The sequence below is a fragment of the Sarcophilus harrisii genome, chromosome 1 (assembly GCF_902635505.1).
Source record: "Sarcophilus harrisii chromosome 1, mSarHar1.11, whole genome shotgun sequence".
NCBI classification, from domain to species: Eukaryota; Metazoa; Chordata; class Mammalia; order Dasyuromorphia; family Dasyuridae; genus Sarcophilus; species Sarcophilus harrisii.
Window position 1 is genome coordinate 605,909,540 of NC_045426.1, and position 26,930 is coordinate 605,936,469.

The 26,930-nt window shown below is 35.2% G+C and overlaps 1 protein-coding gene across 4 annotated transcripts in view; it reads right to left on the reverse strand.

Annotated features, from left to right (window-relative positions):
* The window catches only part of ENPP2 (ectonucleotide pyrophosphatase/phosphodiesterase 2), a 172,645-nt gene that overhangs the window by 81,825 nt on the left and 63,890 nt on the right, over positions 1 to 26,930 (reverse strand). For all 4 annotated transcript variants that reach the window (XM_012541787.3, XM_012541789.3, XM_012541788.3 and 1 more), the window contains exons 4-8: positions 18,902 to 19,027; positions 16,287 to 16,347; positions 13,259 to 13,356; positions 12,827 to 12,906; positions 11,635 to 11,754 (exon numbers count right to left, since the gene is read on the reverse strand). In XM_012541787.3, the coding sequence (XP_012397241.1) occupies positions 11,635 to 11,754; positions 12,827 to 12,906; positions 13,259 to 13,356; positions 16,287 to 16,347; positions 18,902 to 19,027 (485 nt within the window). The remainder of the gene's footprint in view (positions 1 to 11,634; positions 11,755 to 12,826; positions 12,907 to 13,258; positions 13,357 to 16,286; positions 16,348 to 18,901; positions 19,028 to 26,930) is intronic.

Consider the following 26,930-nt stretch of genomic DNA (forward strand, 5'->3'; position numbering starts at 1 on the left):
AACTCTGCAATTTTACAACTACCATTATCAGACCACCTCACTTTCATGTATACTATAAGTACTTTATAATTTCTTAGCCACCACTAAGAGTCATGCGTTACTTAGTGTGCCATGTAGAGAACCCCTTCTTCACAAAGGCAATGCCAACAGAATACAAACTCAGATAGTTCCTTAACAGCTGAAAAATAAGCCCAACAGACAATGTATCTGAGGCAGTAAGATGATCTAGTGGATAGAGAATTGTACTTAAAGTCAGCAAAAGCTGTATTCAAATTCTGCTTCAGACACTTAGACAAGATGCTGAATCTCCCTGTGTCTCAGTTACCCCAACTATAAAGTAGGGATAATCATGGGACCAAATAACACAGGCTCAAATGACATATATGCAAATTACTTTGCAAACTCTAAAGCACATCCTTCGAATGCCAGCTGAATCCTATTATTTAGTAGAAGCTTTTCCCAATTCTCCTTCATTCTAGTATTTTCTTCCATTGATTATTTCCAATCTAGCCTCTCTTGTTAGTACATAAGGGGGAGAAATCCCTTAAGTTGGAGCTTCTGAAAGACAGGCACTATCTTTTGCCTTTCTTTGTAACCCCAGAGCTTAGCATAGGACCTGGAATACAATGTTATTATTATTGTTCAGTAATTTTTCAGTCATGTACAACTAACTTTCCATGACCCCATTTGGAGTTTTCTTGGCAAAGATACTGGAGTCGTTTGCCATTTCCTTCTCCAGATAATTTTATAGATGAAGAAAGTGAGGAAAACAAGGTTAAGTGATTTTCCCAGAGTCACACAGCTAATCAGTCAGTGTCTGAGGCTGGATTTGACTTTAGACCTTGCACTTTATCCACTACATTTACCTAGCTACCCCCTGGAACACAATAGGCAGGCATTTAATAAAATTGACTGATATAACTATCATCATCATCATTATTATTATTATTGATTACTGAGGACGAATATAGCTAACTCATAGAGGTTCTTTTTTAGCTTTGCTAAAGAATAGCTTTTTTTGTTCTTGTTTTGGCCACCACTTTTGAAGATCATCTCCTAAGTTACAAATGTGCCCGTAACAGGGAAATCTCCACTCATTGAAGTACTGAATTAATAATAATTTGCCAAATTCTTTACATACAATCTCCTCATTTTTTTCAAAAGATTCTCTTTCTCTCTCACCTAGCTTCTAGAAGACTACTCATGACTGGCACAAGAACTTTGATCTGCTTCATTTCTTCCATAGACCAGTTCACTCCTTCTCAGGCATCCTGGAGTCAAGTCTTGGTATCTGGAAGCTCATTCTATGGATGCTAGACTAAGCCAGCTTTAGTCCTTCTGTAGAGTTAGTTATTTCAAGCTCAAGAAATCCACCAGCCTCAGACACCACAGTAGAGGGATTTCTGGAGTACATTCTCATCCCCAGTTCCTGAAAACATTCTTCCAGCAGTTTTTTTCCCATTTGTAAAATAAGAGGGTTGGACTGAATGATCTCTAAGATTTCAAGATTTCCTTCCATCTCTATTGCTATGAGTCCAATTCCAGGAGCTAATTCCTATCAACTGTCTTCAAGAAAAAGTATTTGAAGCAAATCTACCATTGCCTTTGTAGAAAGAATAATGGCTCTAAACTCAGAAGACCTAGCTGCAAAGCCTACCTCTTGTATGCACTATCTGTGTGCATTTATCCTCTATGGGTCTTTTGTCTCCCCCTCTTTCTAGGACTAGAAAGCCTTAAAGGTCGCTTCCAGCTCCAGATCTATGATCCCTAAGATGTAAATGGGGAATGTATCACTATTATACCCATTTGATAGCTGAGAAGACTGAGGCTAAGTCAAGGAAAGTAAATTATTTGTCATATTGACAGTTGGCAAAGGCTAAAGCTAAACCTAAGATCTCCTAGAGCCACTATTCTGATGCTTATTACATTATACCATGATGCCTTTAATTAAACCAGATAATAGAGTGACCAGATTTGAAGTCAGGAAGATCTGAATTTGAATTCTGCCCCAGACACTTAGTCTGTGTCAAATTCAATTTGGCATGCTGTAAAATAAGCATGATAATAGCACTTATCTTCCAGGACTGCCCTGAGGATCAAATGAAACAATATATGTAATGTACTTTCCAAAACTTAAAGCTTCATAATAATAATAAATTATGTATAATTATATTATATCACAATATATATAATTATATAGCATGTTGTTGTATTTATATCATATTTTTAATATTAACTATTTATTAGGGCTTACATATTGTAATCATTTCAGACACAAAATAAGTGATTATTCATAAACATTTAAATTGCATATTATATAATTATACATATTGATTATTATTGTCATAATCATGACAGAAGTGTCAGGGATTCAATGATATTGCAACCACTCCTGACTAAATTGATTCCACATGACAGCTTCATTAGTAGTAAATGTCCTTATTCTCTTGATGCTGGTTAGCCCCTTGGCCACAAACACAGGTCATATATCACAGACATCAAACATTCTAGTGGACATGCAAAGCTTCATTCCAGAAGATTACACCAAAGCAAAATCATGACAAGCTTCAGAGGTAAAGAGCAAACCATCTAAGGCTTTGCCAATATCAATCCAAAGGGTTATTCTTCTTACAAGACTCTCCACAAGCTGGCTCCAACCTCCATTTCTTAGCTTTATTTCATGTTACATCCCTTCACATATGCTCCAGTCAAATCAAAATAAATTAACTCTGAGGGAGGCAGATGTGGCATATGGAAAGAGTAGGTCATACATAGGATCTAAATTCAAAGCTATTACTACTCCTTCATGACTACCTGAGTCTGAGAGGCAATGAGGTATTTAAAGCGCTGGACAGTGAGATAGAAGGACATTGGTCAAGTCCTGCCTCTAATAATTGGCATTTATTTAATTTCTTTGAATTTTACTTATGCCATCAAAAAATAGAAAAAATAATATTTGTAGTACCTACTTCACAGTTTTGTTGTAATGTCAAATAGGGTATTTCTTTTTACAACAAAAACAGTGTTTTGTAAAAAAAAAAAAAAAAAGTATTTTTTGAAAAAAAAAGTTTTATAAACTTTAAAGCATGATTTAAATGTCAGCTATTGTTATAATTATAGGGCAGGGCATATTGTTATATTTGTTACTATTATGTTATTATAATATTATATTTTGTTATTATGTATTATTATGTGGCATATATTATATTTTCTTCAAAAGAGTTCAGACAGAAACTTGTGAGATGTCTTTATTCAGATTTTTTTATATTCTGTGAACTATTTCACAAGTGGGAAAAGCAATTGCTTTTTCTGTAGTTGAAAAAAAAATATAAGAATATAATGTAAGATCATCCATAGGCTCATTAAAGGCTTAATCAGTATAAAACAGCTAAAAATGGTAAGGAGCTGGCTATGGAGTCAGGAAAACCTGAGTTCAAATCCAGCTTCAGACAGTTCCTAGCTGTATGAGGTTGGATGAGTCAATTAAGCTCTATTTGCCACTGGAAAAGGAAATGGCAAATCATTCTAGTAAATTTGCCAAGAAAATCCCAGGGACAGAAATTCATATAGCCAGGAAGAACCAAATACAATCAAAATGACTAAATAATTTTATTTAGTTTATGATTTCATTGGTATAAAGAGCTCCCTAATGAAATTCCCTATAACCATGCAGATAGGCCATTTTTCTACTTATTTTAGCCCTGTAGAATTCCATTGAATATTGAAAGGTTAAGGAGTCTTCAGTGTCATAAAACCAATATGCATCAGAAGCCAGATTTGAACTCAGGTTATCCTGATACCAAACCCAGTCTTCCATTCTCTAGTGCATGTTCCTTCTTATGCTTCTATATTTTTTATAACAGTTTAAATCCTTGCTATCCCAGGAGCAAAGGATCTAATACTAGAACAGTCATAACATCAATAATAATAGCATCACATGTTTAACTATATCAGATTGCTTGCTTTCTTGGGAAAGGAGTTGGAGGGAGAGAGAAAAAGAAAAATTTGGAACACAAAGTTTTGCAAAAGTGAATGCTGAAAATTATCTTTGCATATATTTAGAAAAATAAAATACTGTTGAAATTGTTTTAAAAATCAATACTATCTATATAGTGCTTTAAAAGTGCTTTATAAATATCTCAGTTTATCCTTAGAACAATATTGTGAGGTAAGTGCTGACATCATCCTCATTTTATAGATGAAGATATTAAGACAGACAAATTCAAGTCACTTGCCCTCAGTCACACAGCTTGTCTGAGGCTAGATTTCAACTTGTTTTCCATACTCCCGATCCAATATTCTATACACTCTGCTGCCTCCAACAACAAGGAATTTTGGAAATCTCCTAATCTGATATCTTCATCAAAAGTAAGTAAGTGAGTTCTAGAAATTGGAAAAGATCCAAGAATATAGATAGCATGCAGGAATTTAAATCCAGATTTTTGACTTGAAAGTATACACTTCTCCTACAATATTATAATTGCCTCTCTTTTGAGGTTAAGCCAATGTTACCTCCTCAATGAAATTTTCTTTGATTCCCAGCCCCTACCCACAAGTAATACTGCTGGCTTTTGTCTTTTCACATATTCCTATGCATTGTTATAGATAGATAAATAGATAGATAGATAGATAGTTCTCTCTATGTAGGTATATAAATACACACACAATACACATATGTGTTTACAAGTATGTACAGAGTATACTGAAAGGGTTAATGCTCTTGGGACACATACACACACACACACACACACACACACACACACTCCCAGATGCGTATATATGTGTGTCTGTGAACATGCTTCTTCAGTCTCATCTTCCTATCTAAGATGTAAGATTCATGATGATAGGAATGATTTGCCTATCTTTGTATCCCCTGGAAACCTAGGAGAGAATTTTAAAAGACTTCCTTCAGATGGTGGGATTTAAGTTGAATCTTGACAGAATAAAAAAAAAAAGTAAAAGTTGAAGGTGAGAAGAGAGAGCATTTCAGATCTGAAGAACAGCCCAGGCAAAGATAGGATCATCTGAAAGAGTAGACTGAAACCTGAAGATTAGGAATGCACAAGCTTTTGTTTTCTAGTGTTAATCCTAATACTTTTTCCTCTCTATCTTACCTACCTAAAGTTATGGTTTTCCATGCTCAAAAATCTACATCTGAACTTAAATAGGATTAATAAAACTGCCCTATCTCAGAGAGATGTTTTATTGAATAAGTCACATCATCCAGGAAGTCCTCTCTACTTTACACTCCCTCTCCCCCTTCTTTATTACCCAAGGACTTGAACTATTTATTCAGTACTTGCCAACATGTGGCGTTTTTATTTTTCTGGCATTACTTCTCTTTTCCTCAGCTAGAGTATATCTCCTTAAAGGGAGGGACCACACAACTTCTTTTATCTTCATATACCTCCATAAACCTATGAAATACAACTGTAGGTTCACTGAATTCTAGATGGAAGGCACCTCAGATATCTCCCAGGGCAATTACTTTACAGATAGGAAACTGTGGTCCAAGAAGATAACTATTCATTTGTAAACACACACAGGGTCTCATGTATCAGAAGCTTTTAGAGGTGGAATAGACTCTTAGTCCTCTGAATCCTCATCAAAGCTACATCAAAGCATAAGCACTTGACTTAACTGCAAACACATGAAATATAATTTGTCCAGATAGGTTTGAATATAACAGCATTATTTTAATACCATAGGTTTCTCTGGTTTCCTTTAAGTCCCAACTAAAATCCCACACTTTATAGAATTCCTCTTAATTTCAATACCCTTCCTCTGTTAATTATCTCATATTTATTCTATATATAGCTTGTTTTGTATATATTTGTCTGCATATTGTCTTCCCCATTAGACCATAGGCTCTATGAAGTCAGTGATTGTCTTTTGCCTTTTTTGTGTGTTTCCAATGCTTTGCATAGAACCTGGCACACAGTAGGATCTAAATAAATGATTTTTAAGTGATTAATTTTAATTTGACATCTCTGGTATTTGGCTTTCACTTTTAAAAAGGGAGCAAGGCATATAGCTTTTAAATATCTTCATTTTCTTTTTCAATTCAAAATCCTTTCCTATACAAAGGAAAAGGAATTGCAAGAGCCAGTGAAAATCCCTAAGGATGCTCAAACTCTTAAAAATTTGGATTATTTATCAGAAATTCATTCTCTTTAACAAAGAGGCAGAGATCAGTAGTAAAGAATACAGAAGAAACAATTTCTCCTGGTAGCCCTTCAAGTGGCGTGCCTGTGAGAGCTCTCTCTAAAATTCATCCACTTAATCCCATATGGTTATAATTTTGGTTTAACTAGGGGAAAAGTTGCTGTTCCAAGACAGTTTAACATCCGTTCTCCCTAAAGCAATATATACTTTAACCTTTGTCTGCTCTTCTTTTCTATCTCTTTCTTGAATATTTCTCCTCTTTGGGGATTTTTTTCCCCAACTGTTGAGCCATAATTGAAAGCTTCCTTTAATCCATTGCTTTGCCAGTTCTGGCTACTAGAAGAATGGGGTCAGCCATCTGTAGATTGGCAAAATGAAAAAGGGCAAGACTTCTCAAAATTGGTGAAGGGGAAGTTGAGCTAATGAGCTAAATCAAAACCTAAAATTATTTTAGGAAAAAATATCTAATGACAAGACTCATAGCTAAATAATCAGTGAAGGTGGAGATAGGTGATAAAAAATAGTATTTTCTCAAGCAACAGTTGCAGAAGTAGCAGAATTTGCCTATAGGAAATGATTATGGACAATGTGCCCATTATATGTTGAGGTAGCAGGTGTTACTTTTTATCTCTGATATATGATTCTACCAGTGAAAAGTAATCTAGTAAATTTCTTAAGGGCAGGGACTGTCTCATTTTTGCTTTTGTATCTCCACCTGATAGGACAGACCTTAGACATAGATGCTTGATAAATCCTTGCTGAACTACTTTTTGACCTCTTCTTTTCCTTTTCAAATTCTATCTAATTCTGTTGCCATGGAGCTTTATCCAACCTTAGTGACTCCAGTTGGAGTTTTTACATATATGTCAAATCTATTAGTCTGTAAGCAATTCGAGTGAAGGGAGGCTGTTATTTTTTCTTTTCAGTATTTCCCAGCATCTAGCCATGTGTCCCCCAACTTATCAATATTCAATGAATATTTATTTTGTTATTATGAAAAATTAAGTTTTTAAAATTTTATTTTATTTTTAATTTACAGAATAACACAAGTGTCTCCAAAACATACAATGATAAAAAAATGATTCCACTTGAAATTGCAAATGTATTATGTATAATGTGCTTGAAGATAAATCTATGTGAAAACATGTTTGGCAGCCATTTTGCTTCAAGATGATGACAAAAATAACAAATCAAATATTAGGTAGATCTTAATTTCTTTAGGAATATATGTTTGGTTAAAACCCAATGTTGTCTTCTTGAAAAATATTTCAAAAACATACAAATAAGAAATATTGAATAGTCAAGTTGAAACAGTGACCTCATTTTGTTCTCTCAGTTAATACTACATCTCCTGTCTGATAGTCACATCTACAGAAATTCTTAGTATGATTTCTCTTCTTTTTGAGTCATGCTAAACCAAAGGAAACAATATCAATAATAGGGCAACCAAACCCAACTTTATAAAACTACCTTTTATCTGTGGCTTTGATATGTCCCAAAATAAATCTAGATTCCAATATGAAATCAGAAAAGAAACTAGGTAGTTATTTTAACAGAACATTATTTAGATTGAGTTTCTAATTGACTTCTAAATGTTACTCTTACATGAACCTTGTTTATAAAAATCCAAGCCATATACAAAATTTCCCTTGGACTCTGTCTGGAGCCATCAAAGTCCCATGAGAGTCTAGCATTTGGAAAGACAACAGAATCAGAAAATCATTGAAATGAAGCAATTGAATTTAAGTGAACAAGGAGATCTTCCATTGCCTTTTTTAGTGGGAAATCTAGATTTTACATTTACCCACTGACATTCTTTTTTGAAATCCCACTATTTCAGGTTAAAATGACCTTTTTTCCAAGAGGCTGCTGTCATTTCAGTCATGTCTGATTCTTCATGACCCCTTTTGGGGCCCTTCTTGGCAAAGATACTACAGGTTTGCCATTTCTTTTTCCAGCTCAATTTATAGATGAGGAAATTGAGGCAAACAGGGCCACACAATTACTAAATGTCTGGGGCCAGATTTGAACTCATCTCCCTAACTCTAGGCCTAGTACTCTTATTCACTGTTCTGCCCAGTTGGCCCATTTTTCAGACTGGTACTTTAAAGGAAAAGTTACATTTGCCCTTTATTCTCTGTTAGATACCTATGAAGACATGACAAGCAATTGTGGACATCAGGCCACATGCACCTTTTTAGTGACTCTATGGGAGTGACACTTATGGGAACCATGTGTCTAGTCCCTGATGTCAAGTATTTGAATTCTACTCTCTATTAGCAATACGATATCTATTCAATCTAATATAATCTAACAAGCATTTGTTAAGCACCTACAACAAAGAGGGATCAGAAGATGCTTCCTGTGAGAAGTGGTGCCTAAATTGAGCCTTGAAGGAAGATCAGGACTAATTCTGTGAATAAGGAGTATAAAATGATAAAGGAGACTGTCCACTGGATTTGGAGTCAGAGATCCTTAGTTTAAATCTCAACTCTCAAAGACTCCCTTATGACCTTAAATAAACAAAGCACTTCACTATCTTTGCCAAGAAAACCCCAGATGGGGTCATGAGGAGTCAGACATGACCGAAAAATGACTGATCTGACCTTAAACAACCCCTTAACTTCCCTGGCTTTCGTTTTCTCATATGAAAAATGATGGGGCCAGACCATATGACCAAGAAAATTTTTTTTCAGTTTCAAATCTGTGACTCTGTAATCCTAAATGCATTCTAGATATGGAGTAGACCCGTGTAAATGTTAAAAGTGAATGCCGAGGAATATTTAAATAGACTAGTTTGGCTAGAAGGTAAAGGGTGTGAAGATGAATGAAATAAAATAATTCTGAAAAGGAAAATTGCAGACAAATTATGAAGATTATGCCAGAGGCAGGAGTGAATCAGTGATAATCAGTGCTTAATGAATGAGAGGGTGACATGATCACATGGCTTTAGTTTTAGGAAAATTACTTTGGCAGTTTTGTGGAGGATTGATTGGAGAAGGCAGAAAATGGAAGATAGGAACTCACTTAGGAGGGCATTACAATACAATGGATATGACATTAAAAGGCCAGAAGTAGGATGGTGGCTGTTTGAGGGAAGAAAATGGGATAAATTCAATAGATGTCATGTAGAAGTGTGATAAATTGTTTCCCATCAAAATAAATAGTTACATGTATCCGAAAGCAATGAGAAAAGAATTTATCAAAAGCCAAATAGACGCCCTGTACTTCAATTGCAAGCAGTTAGGTAGCACAGTGGATACAACACCAAGAATAGAGTCAGTAGGATTCATCTTCCTAAGTTCAAATTCAGCCTTATTAGCTCTGTGACTCTAGGCAAGTCACTTAATTCTGTTGGCCTTAGTTTCCTCATCTGTAAGATGAGCTAGAGAAAAGGTAAACTACTCCAATATCTTTACCAAGAAAACCCAAATGGAGTCATGAAGAGTTAGGCACAGCAGCAGCAGTAGTAACAACTTCTATTTTTACTTTCCATTTTGTTAATTTTTTAAAATCCGGATATAGGGAAGAAACAATATTTTCCCAATCTAAAATCAAGTGAGGGACCTCTTTATAACATTAAACTTTATTAAGAACTCTTTCACTCTAAGAGAGATATTCTAGTAGAAAAAACTGTGAAATTATGTACCTCAGAATATTCTACAAATATGTCCCTTTTTTGGATACACTTATTTCTGTTAATGATACCATTATTTCCCCAGTCACCCAATTCCTGTGTATGACATCATCTGTTGAAGTTAGAAGGGAAATCAAAAGTCAGCTACTCCAACTTATACTTGACCAAGAATCACCTACACAGCAGAGCTAACAAGTGGTCATTAAGCCATAGTTTAAAAACTTCTAAAGAGGGGAAACCCACTACCTTCTGGGGAAGCCTATTCTACTTTGAAACAGCTCTACTTGGTGGCAAACTTCCTCACATCAAGTTATCCACTTTGCAACTTATATTCACTGCTTTCTTTGAAGACAAGTATAGCAATTCTAAATGTTTTTAAATACATAAAGACAACTATTGAGGCAGTATGATTCAATGGGAACAGGGAGGAGAGAGAGGAAGGAAAAAGAATGAACATTTATTAAGTACCCACTAGGTGCCAGGTTTAGATGTTTACTAGTTGTGTGACCCTGGGCAATTCACTTGATCTTATTTATCTCAATTTTCTCATCTATAAAATGAGCTAGAAAAGGAAGTGGCAAACCATTCTAATATCTTTGCCAAGAAAATTCCCCAAAGGGGTCATGAAGAGTTGGACATGACTTAAAACGACTAAACAACAACAAAACATGTGCCTGGCATTGTACTAAGTGCTTTGCAAATATTTCATTTGATGCTCACAACAATCTTGGTAAGTGCTATTATTATCCCCATTTTTCAGTTCTCTAAACTGAGGCAGAGATAAATGAATTGCCTAGGTTCATATAGCTAGTAAGTATCTGATGCTGACTTTGAACTCAGGTTATGCTGACTCGAAGCCCACAGTCCTCTAATCACTGCACCACCCAGCTGAATTTAAAATAGGAGGATCCTGCCAATGGCTATCTGAAAGACTCTGCACAATTTAGCCTCTTTGACTCTCACTTTCTTCATCTATAAATTATAATTGAATTAGGTAACCTCTAACATCCTTTCCAGTTGTAAATCTATGATCCTAAGTGTTTTGAAGGTTTCTTCAAAATGTCTATTAAATCTTTTTCTATCTCCTTTAACCTTATCATTCCACAGCTATTACCCTAATTCAGGCCCAACTCAACCCTGATTTATTACAGTGGTACATAGAGTTTGTCTAAATTTGTCCATTCCATTATTATATAAGCCCTTTGAGAATAGAGAATGTAATTTTTTTTACATCTATCTCTCTTGAATATTATAGTACTAAATAAAGACATAATCATTTGATCAAGCAGGTCTGTTCCATAAATGTTTGTTAAATAAATACTTGGCTAAATCACAATTTAATTATGTAAATCTAACTTTTTAGTGATTACTTTATGCTTCCTAATTTAACTGAACAAAAAAAAGATATTAACTCGGTGGTTTACAAGAGGCAAAGGCCTAAACAAACAGAAAAAAGTAGTCACAGAGTAACATCTGGGTGTTTATTACTCCAAAGGAATATGGAACAGTGGAAAAGGAAGATCAAGCAACAGAGCTCACTAAGTTTGAAAAACTGAATATTGTATTAGAATAATCAAATTCTATCTCTGACTTACATGAGTAACTTTACTAGTGCTTCACATAGTGCCACTGTGTAAGAGCTTAATAAATACTTATCAGTTGGTTGATTAGCCACTCAATGCCCCATAATTAGTGTCTCTAAAACCATAAATTACAGATGGGTTGCCAATCCTTAGAGGATGTTTCTCAAAATTTCTCAAAATTATGAAAAACACTGGTGTGAGCCAAAGAAAATCAAAATTTCTAAAGCACAGCAAAAAACTCAAACTTACTGGTTGGCCTCCCCACCATCTGTGATTAAATTTCTCTCGTCCTCGAAGGTGGAAAGTAGCATCAAATACAGGATCATACATTGAATTGCCAACAATTCCATGTGATTCAGGGTAAAGCCCCTGAAAAAAAAAAGGAAATTTATTAATATAATTTCATCAATATGCAAAAAAGTCAGGAACAATTCTAGTTCAAGAGTTACTACTTTATAAAAGTGTATTATGTATGTACGTGTGTTTATATTTATACATACATATATACATATATGTACATATAATATACATATACACACATATATGTGTGTATATGTATATAGCTATATATACTTACATATCAGTGTATATATATATATGTACACACCCATACACATGTGTATATATTTATATATCCATATTTATGGAGATACATATATCTGTATAATATATATGTATATATATATATAGATGTCTCAAATTATCTACTTATTGTACATGGGAAGATATTCATTCCCATTTGTAGAATAGTTATTTTTAAATATATTATAAATTTAAGAATGTAATGGTAATGCACTATCCATAGTCTTTATTGAAGAGGGTATTAATTATAAAACAATGTGAAACCAGTGGACCAGAACATAAGCATTTTCATTTTTAATTAATTCTTAAACTTTGGAGCTTAGTTAGCTATTCTTTTACTTCTTTTAATAGTCTCTTCTCCCCTCTAACTCTCTTTTCCTTATATACTCACTTATTTTCTCACTTTACTCCTATCCCATGTACCATTAAGGAAACAAAAATGGCAGGTGCTTGAATCTAAAGGAATACCTAAAATTCTAGTTATATAACAAAATATAATTAAACTTCAAAGTCAGAGGACAAGCAACAGAGCTCATTAAGTTTGAAAAACCGAATATTGTATTAGTCCTAATACAAATGACTTCTCACTAACAATCTTTTTCTTTTAATAAAGCGACACATTTTTTTTAGTGAGGAATAAATTTAAAGGTTTTAGCATTTAAAGTCAAAATAAATGTCTTTTGTTAAGACTAAAAACTATTTCATCCTTGTGAATCAGATGGAATAATAAGGTTTGAGAACATACTGGCTTCTCTTTTAACACTATTTAGCAATTCTTAAAAAACATTTTTTCTTTTTAAATTATCTCAGTATTATTCCTTCCTTTGAATATATTAAATATATCTTGAAAAAAACTTACAGTTGCCAAGGTATATAAGTTTGGGAAGGTTTTTGTAGGGTAGACAGGTCTCATGTAAGGAGAATGTGTGCCACAAGATCCTGAAAACATAAGTGAAGATGTTAAAAATGGAAAAAGCATTCAATAAAAACATGGGGACAATTCTCATTTGCATATCTCTAAAAAGGCTTTTTTTTTTTTTTTTTTTTTTTTTTACAAACTGTCTTATGGAATTACTAAGAATTAGCATGTGTTATTTCTACTTTATCACATTTTATGAGTTTTCAATTCTCTTATAGGCACTCATATCACAAGATATCAAAGTCAAGATATCTGTATTGTACAAATACAGATCAAGAAGAATTCTATCCATACACCTAAAGGGTCAGTAGGTAATTAAATTAACACATAGGCCACAGGTGGCAGGTGTGAAGATATAGGGAAATTTCTTACGTAGTTTTTCAATGTTAGGCATGACCTTGCTCCCTTTCTTCATGTAAGAGGCACGGAAGCCATCCACAGAGAAGATGATTAATGGAGGGCGAGTAAACCTTTCAACAACAAAACAGTTTGTGTTAGAAAACTGATTTCTACCTTTTTTTCATTATGTACAATAAGTGTACATTACAAGAGAGGCTGAGATAGAAAAGCAAGAAGGGACTTCAAGAGATCATTTATACCCTAACTCCTTGTTTTAAGGCAGGCTTGGTACAAGGAGAAAGGCTGCATTTAGAGGAACTGGCCTTGAATCCAGGGACTGTTATGTACTGTCTCTGGGATGCTCGACAAGACTTCTCTGAGTCTCAAAAGGGCTTGGATCAGAGGACTTCAAAAGTCCCTTCCAAATCTATGACCTATATTTTACACATGAAGCACTCATTCTCAAAGAAATTAAGAGTTTTGCTCTTCCCCTTACATCTAACAGGAGAAGGGTCTTAATTGCCCATAAACTATGTCTTTACAAGCACTATAATGACAATAACAAACAACAAACCATTTTATCTCAGGAAACTTGTAACAATGACCCAAGAGAAAACCTAATATTTAAATAATTTTAAATTTTAGATGAATTGAAGACCACCTTAAAAATAACTGGGGTGTTTACATGGATGGGTCAGGACAGCCAAAAGAGCAAACCATCCCAGTGGGGAATTCCAGAGAATACCCAGCCTTCTCCAAAAACAAAAAGAAAAAAAGTACATTTGTACTGCCGTGCAAAAGATTACAGGAACAAGCTGTCTTCAGAGTCAGGAAGGTCTAAATTCAAGTCCAACCTCTCATACATACTGACTGTATGATGTTGGGCCAGTCATCTAATCTTGCAGTTATTGTTCTTTAGTTTTTCAGTCATTTCTGAATCTTTGCAACTCCTTTTGAGTTTTTCTTGATAAAGATACTGGAGTAGTTTGCCATTTCCTTCTTCAATTCATTTAACAGATGAGGAAACTGAGGCAAACAGAATCAAGTGATTTGCTCAGGGCATATAGCTATTTGCTTTAAGGTTTATAAAGTGCTCGTTTAATTGTTATATGGTCTTCAAGAATATTCTGAACAAAATAAAGCAAAAAAAAAATTTTTTTTTAAACCTCTTTACCATAGATAGCCAAACAGGTGCTAACTTTCTCCAAGTTAGCTAGATTGGTTCTTGGACAGCAAACATACATAGGACATTGTTAGGCCAGTACACAGAGTCATTATTCCTCCATAATATTAGTCAGGACTTTTGTTTCACTAGCTTAGCATTCAAGAACCCAAGGTCACAATCATACATCAAGAACTCCCCCCCAAAATCCCACAATGAAGTACATGTCACTCCCTGATATTCATAAAATAAACATAGCAACCAAATTTCTCAACTGTGGGCTCTGGGCCTAAAATACATTTAGAAAAATTGTCACAATTTTCCAAAGTTAACCCATCAATAAATAATGTTGTCATTAATAATAATGAGGCGTGAGATAATAGTAATGAGAATAATGAATAAGCAGAGAAGTATTTATGAAGTCAGGGAAACCCGCGATCAGGCCCTGTTATACCAGCTGTGTGGCCCTGTGCAAGTCACTTAGGGTCTCAGTGATCCATGACATTATCTAGGAATATGAGCTACAGGATACTTATTGACTTGTATGCATTTCCTTGCAAGGAGTTTTCTACATGCCTGAAATCACAGATGGAAACAAAATAATAATACCCAGTTATCTAGAATTTATAAAGTCTACAAAAAAGACTTTCATAATAATTATTCTGTGAGGTGACTAATATGCATGTTATTATCCCACATTTTACAGATGAGGAAATTAAGACTGGAATTAAATGACTTGTCCCTGGTCCTACAGCTAGTAGGTGTTTAAGCTGGAATTTGAATTCCAAGTCTCCCAACTCTATGCCCAACATCCTTTTAACTTTTCCATGTTGCCTGTATTTATTAACCACTTTCCAACATATAAGGCAATATTCTAGGGTACAATATTATTACAATGACTGTACAATTGCAATGGTGTTCATTTAGAGAAGCAATAATAGTGCTATGCTAATCATGTTTAAGCAGAATGGATTATCAAAGTCTGAAAGTTCAGAGACATTAATGCCTCAGTAGTCCAGGGAGAGCTGATTGTACCTAATTGCAACTCTTCTCTTCTAAGTAGAAATTCTTTAAGGATACTGCAGAAATATTCTTAAAGCAAAGAGCTGCAGCTTTTCAAAGGAGATCACTGCAAAATCACCACCAGGAAAATTTCCTTCCTTCCTTATTGTTGCCCAAAGATCTCCTATAAAATTAATTAACATGGACCATGGTGGATATAGGTGATATGGTGGAAAGATTGCTGGATTAAGTTAATGAAGACCAAAGTTAAAATCTTGTTGCAAATATTTACTAAATGGGTGACCTTGGATACCAAATCTGTCAGCCTCACTTTCCTAACATCTGTCAGCCTCAGTTTGCTCCTCTGTAAAATGGGGATGAAGCACCTTCCACAAAGAATTGCTGTGATGATCAAGTATATGTGAAGTTGTGAAGAATATATATAAAGTGATCTGCAATCTTCAAAGCATCAACATTATCACATAGACCTATTATTTTCAGAAGACAGCAAGAAAACTAATAATTTCATAAAATTAGAATAGATTTTAACCTTTGACTAGTTCATTATTATTCTCCCATAGTCAAACTCAAGGGTATTTCATAAACTCAAAGTCTTTAGAGTTGAATAGGATATTACAGGTTATTGAGTCCAAATTCTTCATTTTACCAAAGACAAGACTAAGACCTAGAGTGATAAAGGGAATTCTCCAAAGTCATATAGAGCCAAAATTTTAAACCAAAGCTCAAGAATTCAAAAGAGTTGTGTTCTTTATTTGTATACTACCCCTAATCATTTACCCTGAGCTTCACCATCTCTATTAATTCATCTATGTGCTTTATCAATATTTTAATAGGTACTTCAAACATATCCTAAACATATTCCTAAATTGTACTTACCCTGCAGGGCATTCTGGTGCCTTTATTTCTTCACAGTCATCATCTACCCAGTGGGACTCTCCTATAAGGAGAAATGGAGTACTTTATAGTGAACATAGATAACCATTCCATCCAGAGTTTAAAATGAGCAATCCCAAGACCTATAATCTATTTTGCTACTGGACAGGTGTGACTCATATAAAAACATTCATGATACCTAGCCAGTGCTTGAGTTTGAGGATGTCAGAATATAGACATAATATAGAATGTCCCAGGAGATATGAATCTAAGAGCTCCTCTCAGTCCTGAATATACATGAATAAGTATTTAAGAAAATCATGGGATCAAAGGAAAGGAGGATCACAGATTTAAAGTTAGAAAAGACATGGAGCTCCAGTACAAACCACTCATGCTGTAAATAAGGAAATTGAGACCAAGAGAAGGTGGCCATGGTTATACACCTATTCATAATTTCTAGAGCCTCTGATTTCAGACCCCAGCTCTTTTTATGATAATATGACTCTTATCAATGATGAATAAGCTGGTAATATCTAGGGATAATAGTTTTCCATTCCCTCACGAGAAAAAAATAGATTTTTAAAAATCTTTTGTTGTTGCCATGATTTCCCTCTTCTCTGCAACTGTGCATGCTGCTACGAGCAGCTAGGTGGGACAATGCATAGCACCCAAGCCTGGAGTCTGGAAGACCTGAGTTCATATCCAGCCTCAGACACTTACTAGCTGTGAGAATATGGGCAAGTCACTTAACCCTGTTTATCTCAGTTTTCTCTCCTGTAAAATGAGCTAGAGAAGGAAATAGAAACCACTCCATGATCTCTGCCAATAAAACTCCAAATGGGATTGCAAAGAATCAGACATGATTGAAGTGACTGAACAACAATAGCAAAATGCACTAATTATAAAGGTACTATGGTTATTTTATAAAGGTTAGGTACCAGGTACACAGATACAAAATTAACACAGCCACTGTCTTTATTTGGAATCAGGAAACCTAGATTTAAATCCCAGCCCTATCCTATTACCTGGGCATATTGTCTATAATATGATGATACTGGACTAAATTTTATACTCCAATGAAAGCATGGTCTGGATCAGAAAATGGAATTAGTATTATTATTGTTATCTTTGTACCTGTTACAGGTACAAAGTTCATCGATAGACATGCATGCTTTCATTTGATTCTCACAGCATAAGTTCTGTGAGAGATGGAGTGTAATTATCACCATCTGCATTTCACAGAGAAGTGCCTCTTTCAAAGTCACACAGTCTTCTCACTCTAACCCTAGTGCTCTCTTCTTTGTGCTATACCAGGCCTGATGCCTAAATCTGGGAGCAGAAATCTGAAAAAAAAAAAAAAAAAAAAAAAAAAGTTTTCCCTTTAACTTTACATCCCACCCCCACTGACCATCCAGAGAAGGACTCAGATGAACAGATATTTTTCTCTGCAGAAAACAAAATGTATCAAAAGCTGTCTGTCTTGTACCACTTTTCTAAGGGCAAACAAAAATCACATGTCCAGTGCTGAAGGAAAAGTTTGTGACCAACCTTTGAGAAAAACTGTTCCTATGTAAAGAGTTTCCTTGTAAACCTGCCAGGGTCAGTGAGAACTTAGCTATTGACGACAGGCCTGAAGATTGTGTACCTTGAAATAAGGTAGACCTTTAAAACACATCTAATATTAATGGAGCACTCTCTTCCTGCTCTCAAAGAAGGCACTCAATGTGATATTTAGAATATCCATGACTCTGTTGGCAAGAGTATAGTCTCCACAGATACAGATTCTGCTAAATCCAACATCCCTTCAGGAGACAGTTTTCATCAACTGGATGTCCAAAAGGGAAAAAAAAAGAAATTGTCACATGGTAGTCAGCTCATCCCAGTGATAGGCCTCTCTGAATTTATCTGAATTGATCTCAGGTGACAGTATCCCCATCCCCATTCTTGAAGTCTTCCCAGTTAGTATCTAAGGATCTCTGAAGGAGGAGGAGAGTAAACATTCATAGAGGCAAAGAAGTAACAGAGAACTAGAGCTGGACTTAGAAAGAGGGTCTCATGTACCCTAGTCATCTTCTCCAAGAAAATCACAAAATTAGTTCACTTGGAAAAGGAAGAGAAGGGAGAGGTGCTTGCTGTTTTTCAAGGTGTTGCCAAAAGAGTACTTAACAATATTAACTGGCATTTCTTTAGCACTTTCAAGTTTACAAAAATGCTTTACATATTCATGATCCTCATAATGAACCTGTGAGGTATGGAACACAAATATTATTTTTATCCCCATTTTACAAATGAGAGGATCAATACTCCAAAAATTCAAATGACTTGCCCTTGATCATACAGCTATTAAGTATTTGAAGTGGAATTCATCCAGGTCTTGGTTTCTTTTAAGTCTAGAATTTTTTTGCACTCTATCCTCCTGTCTTGTGTTTATGGATACATAATTATTAAATTCTATTTTATATCCCCTTTATTCTATAGTGGTAAAATAGAGAGAAGTGGTTATTTCTCCTTAAATTCCCAAACTTGCATCCAAGGCAATAAAATTCATTATCTTTTGGATTATATTCAGCTTTTGTTTTCCCAATCTGAAGATGTCCCAGAGAAAGAAAAGTGCATACCTTTACAAATAACTTGGTAATTGGTACAACAGTCTCCTTTGGCCAAGCAGTCCTCTGAGCAATGACAAGCATTGTCTTCATTTCTTACTTCTCCACATCTGTCCTTAGTGCATTCCCAGCCGCGGGCTGAAATAGACAAAATAAGGATTTTTTTCAAAACTTCTTTTGAATCAGATGAAGAGAGAACACTAATGGTGTACAGAGACAGCCAAAGGAACTCAAGACATTTAGAGGAATCAATGAAAACATCACATCATTTTGCCCATTCTTGATGTTTGGATTGGGCAAAAGCCCATGTGATTGTAAGAAAACTTCTTAATGAGATTTATAATTTTTCTAAAAGAAAAATCCATCAGAATGAAGTGAGACTCATTTGAAAAAAATAGAATCATTATTGGTGAAAGTTTCTTATCCTTTCTTGAGTGGCTCTAAAGTAGCAAATGGAAAGGTAAAGCAGTAAATACATGGAAAATAAATAGTAGTGATAGGGTCATAGTGTCATGGTATAGATAATATATGTATCTTAATTTATCCATTTTCATGTGCACACCTATTGAAACTTAATGAGCTTAATTTACATACAAAATATGAGGTGATTCCTAAGACCGTCTCTAAAAAAAACAGTTTTAATATCCTAAATTTTACCAAATTCATTGGCAAGCTCCTCTCTTCCTGTTCAAATGGCCTCATATTGACTTTTCTGTACATATTGCCCCCTCTTATTTTCAGTTTTGTGATTCTTCATAATACCATTTGGGCTTTTTGTGGCAAAGCTACTGGAGTGGTTTGTCACTTCCATCCAGTTCATTGTTCAAATGAGGAGCCTGAAGTAAATGGAGTTAAGTGACTTTCTCAGAATCACACAATTAGTGTCTGAGACCAGATTTGAACTCAGGAAGATGATTCTTCTTGACTCCAGGTCTGGCACTCTATGCACTAAGCTACCAGCTGCCCTGTCCTAGCTACCTCTAAAAAATATAAGCACCTAGAGGTTGGAAATGATTGTGTTTTTGACTCTTTGTTACTAGCATCTACTGTCTGAAACAATTCAATAGGGATTCAATTGGTGATTTCATTGGTGTAGGCCCAATGAGGAAACGCCTTGTACTAACGAAAGTTGGTATCTTCTCTACAAATAGTTGTTGGCCCTCACTTAGAGACTCCGCCACCAAACTTTGGGCATTTTCATATTTGTCCTCCACGTCAGTAAAGCTCTCCCTCTTCATCTCTCCCTCCTGGCTTCTCTAGCTTCCTCTAAGTCCCAGCCAAAATCCCACCTTCCACAGAAAGCCTCTTCTGATTCTCCTTCATACTTATGACTCCCCTCTCCTGATTATCCATAATCCATAAGTATCTCCATCTTGTTGTCCATAGTTCTTTGCATGTTGTTTCCTCCATTTGATTGTGGGCTTCTCAGCGAGCAGGAACTATCTTTTGCCTTTTTGGTTTGGTTTAGTTTGGTTTTGTATCCTCAGAACTTAGCACAGTATCTGGCACATAGTAGGTACTTAACAAATTCTTGATTGTCTGACTTTCCCAGGACATATAGCCAGGCCAGAAGGAAAATTTGAACTCAGGTCCAGCTGATTCCAAGGTCAATTTCTATTCTATCTGAACTATTCTATCTTTAAATTTTAAAAATTTATCTGTAGTCCAATGTCATCCAGAAAAAGGTGACTAGAATGGCAAGTGGCTACTATTGAAGACAAACTGAATGAAATAAGAATGTCTGGAGAAGAGAAAAAGGGGAAGTAAATGATAGCTGTTTTCAAGTCTCTGCAGGGCTGTCATGGCAAAGAGAGACTAGACTTGTTCCAGTTTGCCCCAGAAGGCAAAATAAGGAGCAGTGGATAAAAGCCTGCAGACACAGATCTTGGCTCAATAGGAGGAAAAATTTTAAACAACGAGAGCTAGCCAAAAGTGGAATGAGATACCTCTAGAAACAGTGAGGCCCCTAGCTAAAGATTTCTAAGCAAAAGCTGAATGACGGCTGATGGAGAAGATTGAAGAAGGAATTCTTTCTTGCCTGGGTACACTTTAGACAATACAGCCTCTCAAATGCTATGATTAGGTAAGATATCAAAGAAAAAGCACAAGAAGTAGGAATCAGAAAAAAATAGATATGGGTCAAGGCTTCACCACTTAAAAGGTATCATCAGGACTGTACTAAAGTCAGCACAAGCCAGCTTCAATCAACTTGGGGGAAAGCCGCTTGTTAAATTTTCAGTGTGAGCACTGACACATCAGAAATCACCAAATGCTACAAATCAGAGTGTGATTTATTGTTTTGTTGACTCTCTATCCATAAGAAAGTGGTATAGAGAATGCTAATTAATTATTCAGATTAAATTGAAAATTATGTCCTGAATACATTTTTTGAGGGGAAAAGCCAATTGTTAAACATTTACCAGCATTTTACTAGATATAATTCTGTATAAATCAATTAACCTCTCTGAGTCTTAGCTTCCTCATATGTAAAACAGGAATAGAATCAGAGCTAGAAAGAATAATGGTGGTCACTTACTCCTATCCCCTCATTTTAGAGATAGGAAATTGAAGGCCAGAAAGGTTGAATGAATGCCCAGGAAACATAATGCAACAAATAGAAGAACTTAACTTTGAAACCAGGCCATCTGACCTCAAATCCAATGTGCTTTCCATTGTTCTATACTGCTTCAAATGAGAGACATATGTGAAAGTGTTTTGTAATAGGAGGGAGGGAGGGAAAGTGGAAAGGGAAGGAAGGAAGGAAGAAAGAAAGGAAGGAAGGAAGGAAGGAAGGAAGGGAGGGAGGAAGCAAGGGAGGAAGAGGGAAATGGAAGAAAGAAGATAAGAAGAGAGGAGGGGAGAAGAAAGAAAGAAAGAAGCATTTATTAAACACCTACTATGTGTCAGGCATTATGCTAAGTGCTTTAAAATCATTTCATTTTTTTTTCCCTCACAACAATCCTATGAGTTGGGTACTATTAAGATTCTTGGAAACTGAGGCAGACCATAGATAAGTGACTGGTCTTACACAGCTAGTAAGTGTCTCAGTCTACATTTGAACTCAGACTGACTTCAGGTTATCCTGACTTCAGGCCTAGCATTCTATCTACAACACTACTTAACTATCTGTACAAAACACCATATAAATGCTAGTGATTACGATTCTGATTGCTCAGGGAGGACTGACACCTCTGACATGAGGGTTTGCTGAGCACTTTTCAGAGCTGCTCATTCATCTCCCTTTGGTGTCCACCTCTTACCCAACTCTCATCTGTGGTTCTGAGAAGCCCTAGCATGCACAGTGGGCCACTCTCAGGTAAATTAAACCAGGTTGAGATAACCAAACACCTGTCCTTGAGTTAAAAATAAGTCTACATCAAGCATGTAAAGATTTCCTCTGGCTGAATGGGCAGATGGGAATGATTTGTTCCAATGACCACGGAGTCAGCTAAATGAGGCACTGTGGAGTGTTTAAATTTTGATCAAGCATTGAAGACTGCAGTCATTCACTGCGTCCTGGATCTTCTTGACTTTCGACTTTTGTCCTACCCCTAGACTATCATGACTCAGAAAGAGAGTGAAGATGATCACTTTGGGCAAATCTGCCTCACTTAAATCCAATTCACTCACAAGTCAAGATATTATCCATAAAGTCATTGGTCCTCTTCAAACATGAAGGACAAACAATAGCATTCTTAGAAATACAAAAGTGACAGCAAGCACCTAAATGCCTGTTCATTTCACTGAAATTTTATTATTTTTATGATGAAAATTCCAGATCTATATTTCCTAGTAGTGTGACAAAAAACTACCAAATCATATAAGAATAGCTGACTGAGTACTCCCAAGTTCAACTTTATCTAGAGGTCGTGTTCAAGAAAACAAAAATAAGAATTAATGTTCCATCTTGGGAAATTATATTATAAATATAATATAAATAATAAGTAATATAAATAAATATAATATAATAAAATTATGTTTAAGTATGATAATTATGTATGAGTATGATTTAATTTCCAGCCTATTAATTTTGTGTTCCTAAATAGAAAAAATAAATGCAAAGTTGTCAAACTATTTCAGATTATACAATAAGAGTATCCCTAGGTCACTGGCAAATGATTTGACTCTATATCCTCACTTATTCATGCATCATCAGAGATGGAAGCAATGATTTCAGATACTTGTACCCTCCTCCTAATGCTACATCTTCTATCTTCCATGTGACTATGAGATTCATCATTGTCCATAAGAAAAACTTGGCCAATATTTTTAGTTTAACTTGGCCTAAGATCCATACTATTCGTCTTACTCATGGCTTCCCTTCCTCTTCATCCTATCACTTCCAAACCACATCTAGTGGATGGAATTCTTTATTCTAGGACCTGGAATCCAAAGGCTGAGTCTGATCCACAATGGTAACCACTTGCAAATATCTCCAACTCAAAGATCATATTGTTGTATGTGACAATAGCTCTCTAGTTGGTCTGCCTGCCACAAATCTCTTCCCACCAATGTCCATCTTCCATTCAGCAGCAAAAGTGATTTTCCTAAAGCACTGGTCCTACTATATCATCCCCATATTCAATACAATTCAGTGGCTCCCTATCACCTCCATTATCAAATACAAAATACTCTGACATTCAAAGCTTTTTCACAACTTGTCTCCCCTCCCACTTTTCCAGTTCTTTTACTACTTACTCTCTACCAAATACTCTTTGACCTACTGATAATGGCTTCCTTGCTATTTTTTTGAACAAGATATCCTATATCTTGGCTCAGATACTGTCTCTAGCTATCCTCTATTCCTGGAATGCTTCCCCTCCTCATTTCTAGCCATTGACTTCCTTCAAATTTCAGTTAAAATTCCACCTTCTATGGGAAGCCTCTCAAAAAAAAAAAATCCTCCTAATTCCAATGTCTTCCCTCTGCTAATTATTTCCTAGTAATCTTCATTTCTTTGTTTGTACAATTCTGCTTGCTTTCTCTCTCTCTCTCATTAGATTCTGAGCACCTTGAGGGCAGTTGCTTTGTGTGTGTGTGTGTGTGTGTGTGTGTGCGTGTGTCTCCAGAGCTTAGTATGGTACCTAGCATGTAATAGGTGATTAATAAATGTTTATTGACAAAAGTCAAAACCACAAAATTAGGGATTTTTCCAAGCATGGAAAAAATTTCTATAGATAGGAAAACAGAAAAGTTTTAGCTTACAAGTATCAGCAGGTAACTAAAGATATAAAGAAATTGTTGTGGGTATTGCTATTCAGTCATATTGAAGTCTTAATGAACACGTTTGAGATTTTCTTTAAAAAGGTACTGGAGTACGTAGCCATTCCCTTCTGCAGCTCATTTTAGAGATGAGAAAACTGAGGCAGAGTTAAGTGACTTGCTTAGGGTCACACAGCTTGTATCTGTGGTCATATTTTAACTCAATTCCTCCTGACTCCAGCCCCAGCACTCAATCCACCATGCCATCTGATTGCCCAATACAAAGGAGTAGTAGACAATAACTCTCAAGAGCCATAGGGGGTTGGCAGATATTCAATGATGTCCTACATTGCTACATTGGATTTTTAGCATATTCATTATGTAGTATCATAGCTAAGGAATTTCAGAGAAGGCCCCTAGAAAAGCAATAATTATGATAAATAGGTCTGGGAAATAGGTCTGTAAGGAAATCCTAAGAAAACTACCAAATCACATTGCTGTAGGTTAGAGAAAAAAAAGCAGAGGTGGTAGGGAAGAAAATGAGTCATCCAAAAAAACAGGATTGGCTATGGGGAGCAGGTCTTCTGTTTCTAGTGATAATAGACCCAGAAGGAATAATAACAATATGAAGTTAAGTGTATGAGAGAATTTCCTAATTTGTTCCACAGTTTTGTTCCCCATTCCAGTTACAAAGACTTTGTGGAATCTCTTTTTCTGAGGTTTTTTAGAATGGAATAGAGAACTACCTCTCTTAAATACCTAGAAAAACAGTTTTGCATAAGGACAGGGAATATTGACTAGATGCTCTCTCCAAAGTCCTTGTCTAGCTCTTGATTATAGGACAGTAAATGTGGGGGCAGCAGCAGAAAGAACCACAAAATAAATCAACATGTTGGAATTGTACCAGGGAAAATATGAGGGACTTCATCCACTAAAGAGTTGTCTTTCCATTCTCAGAGCTGTCATTCAGAAACTTCTAAATTTTGTTTGTGCTGCTTCAAAACATGAGAATTTTTTTAATTTTTTATTAATAGCATTTTATTTTTCCCTGATTGCACATGAAAACAATCTTTGGCATTTATTTTTATGAGATTTTGTGTTTCAAATTTTTCTGCCTTCCTCCCTTCCCTATCCTTTTCTGAAGATGAAAGGCAGTTTGATATAACATATTTCCACATTAGTACAATTGTGAAAGAAGAAACAGAGTAAAAGAAAAAAATATGAGAAAGAATAAAAGGAAAAAGTATGCCTTGATCTATATTCAGGCTATAATATATATAATAATATATTATTACAATAATATCTTAATCTGCATTAATAATAATATTCTATAATAGAATATTAATCTATATTAATTCTTTTTAACACTTCAACATAGTTTTATTTATAATAGCTTTTTATTTTTCAAAATACATACAAAGATAGGTTTCAACATTCACCCTTACAAAGCTTTGTGTTCCAAAATTTTCTTCCTATCTCCCTACATCTCCCTTCCCCTAGACAGCAAGTAATCCCCTTTAGATTAAACTTGTTCAATTCTTCTAAACATATTTCCACAAATATCATGATGTACAAAAAAAATCAGATCAAAAGGAGAAAAAATGAGAAAAAAACAAGCAAACTTACAATATCAATAACAATGAAAAAGGTGAAAATACTGTGCTGTGATCCAAATTCAGTCTTCATAGTCCTCTCTCTGAATGCAGATGGCTCCTTCCAACAAGTCTATTGGAATTGTCTGGAATCAGTTCATTGTTGAAAAGAGCCAAGTCCATCACAGCTGATCACCACATAATCTTGATGCTGTGTACAACATTCTCTTGGTTCTACTCACTTCACTTAGCACCATTTCATGTAAGTCTTTCCAGACTTAACCTGCTGATCATTTTTTATAGAATAATATGATTTTATTACATTATATACCATAACTTATTCAACCATTCCTCAGCTGATAAGCATCTACTCAATTTCCAGTTCCTTGCCACTACAAGAAGAGCTACTACAAACATTTTTGCACATGTGGGTTCTTTTCCCTTTTTTATGATCTCTTTGGGATGTAAGCCCAATAGAGACATTGCTGGATTAAAGGGTATGCATAGTTTGAAAGCTCTTTGGATATAGTTCCAAATTGCTCTCCAGAATTGCTGGATCAGTTCACAACTCCACTAAAGATGCATTAGTGTCCCAGTTTTCCCACATACCCTGCAGCATTTATCATTACTTTTATTGTCATGATAGCCAATCTGAGAGGAACCTCTGGATTGTTTTAATTTGCATTTCTTTCATCAATAGTGATTCAGTATTTTTTCCTATGACCTATGGCTTTAATGCATGTGACAATCATCTGTTCATACCATTTGACCATTTATCAATTAGGAAATGGTTTGTATTCTTATAAATTTGAGTCAATTCTTTATATATTTTAGAAGTTAGGCCTTTATCAGAAACATCAGATGTAAAAAAATTTGCCTAGGTTTCTACTTTCCTTCTAATCTTGGCTATATTGGTTTTGCTTGTGCAAAACCTTTTTAATTTAATATAATCTAAATTATCCACTGTACATTTCATAATGTTCTTTAGTTCTTCTTTGGTCATAAATTCCTTCTTTCTCCACAGATCTGAGAGGGAGACTACTCCTTGTTTTCTTAATTTGCTTATAGTATCATCCTTAATGCTCATTAATGGAACCAATCCATAAGTTCTTTATCTGGGTGTGGACAGCATTCCTTTCATGAGTCCTTTGTATTTATCTTAGATGATTGTGTTGCTGAGAAGAGTGAGTCATTGTAGTTGATCATAACAGAATGTTGCTGATACTATTTACAATGTTTTCCTGTTT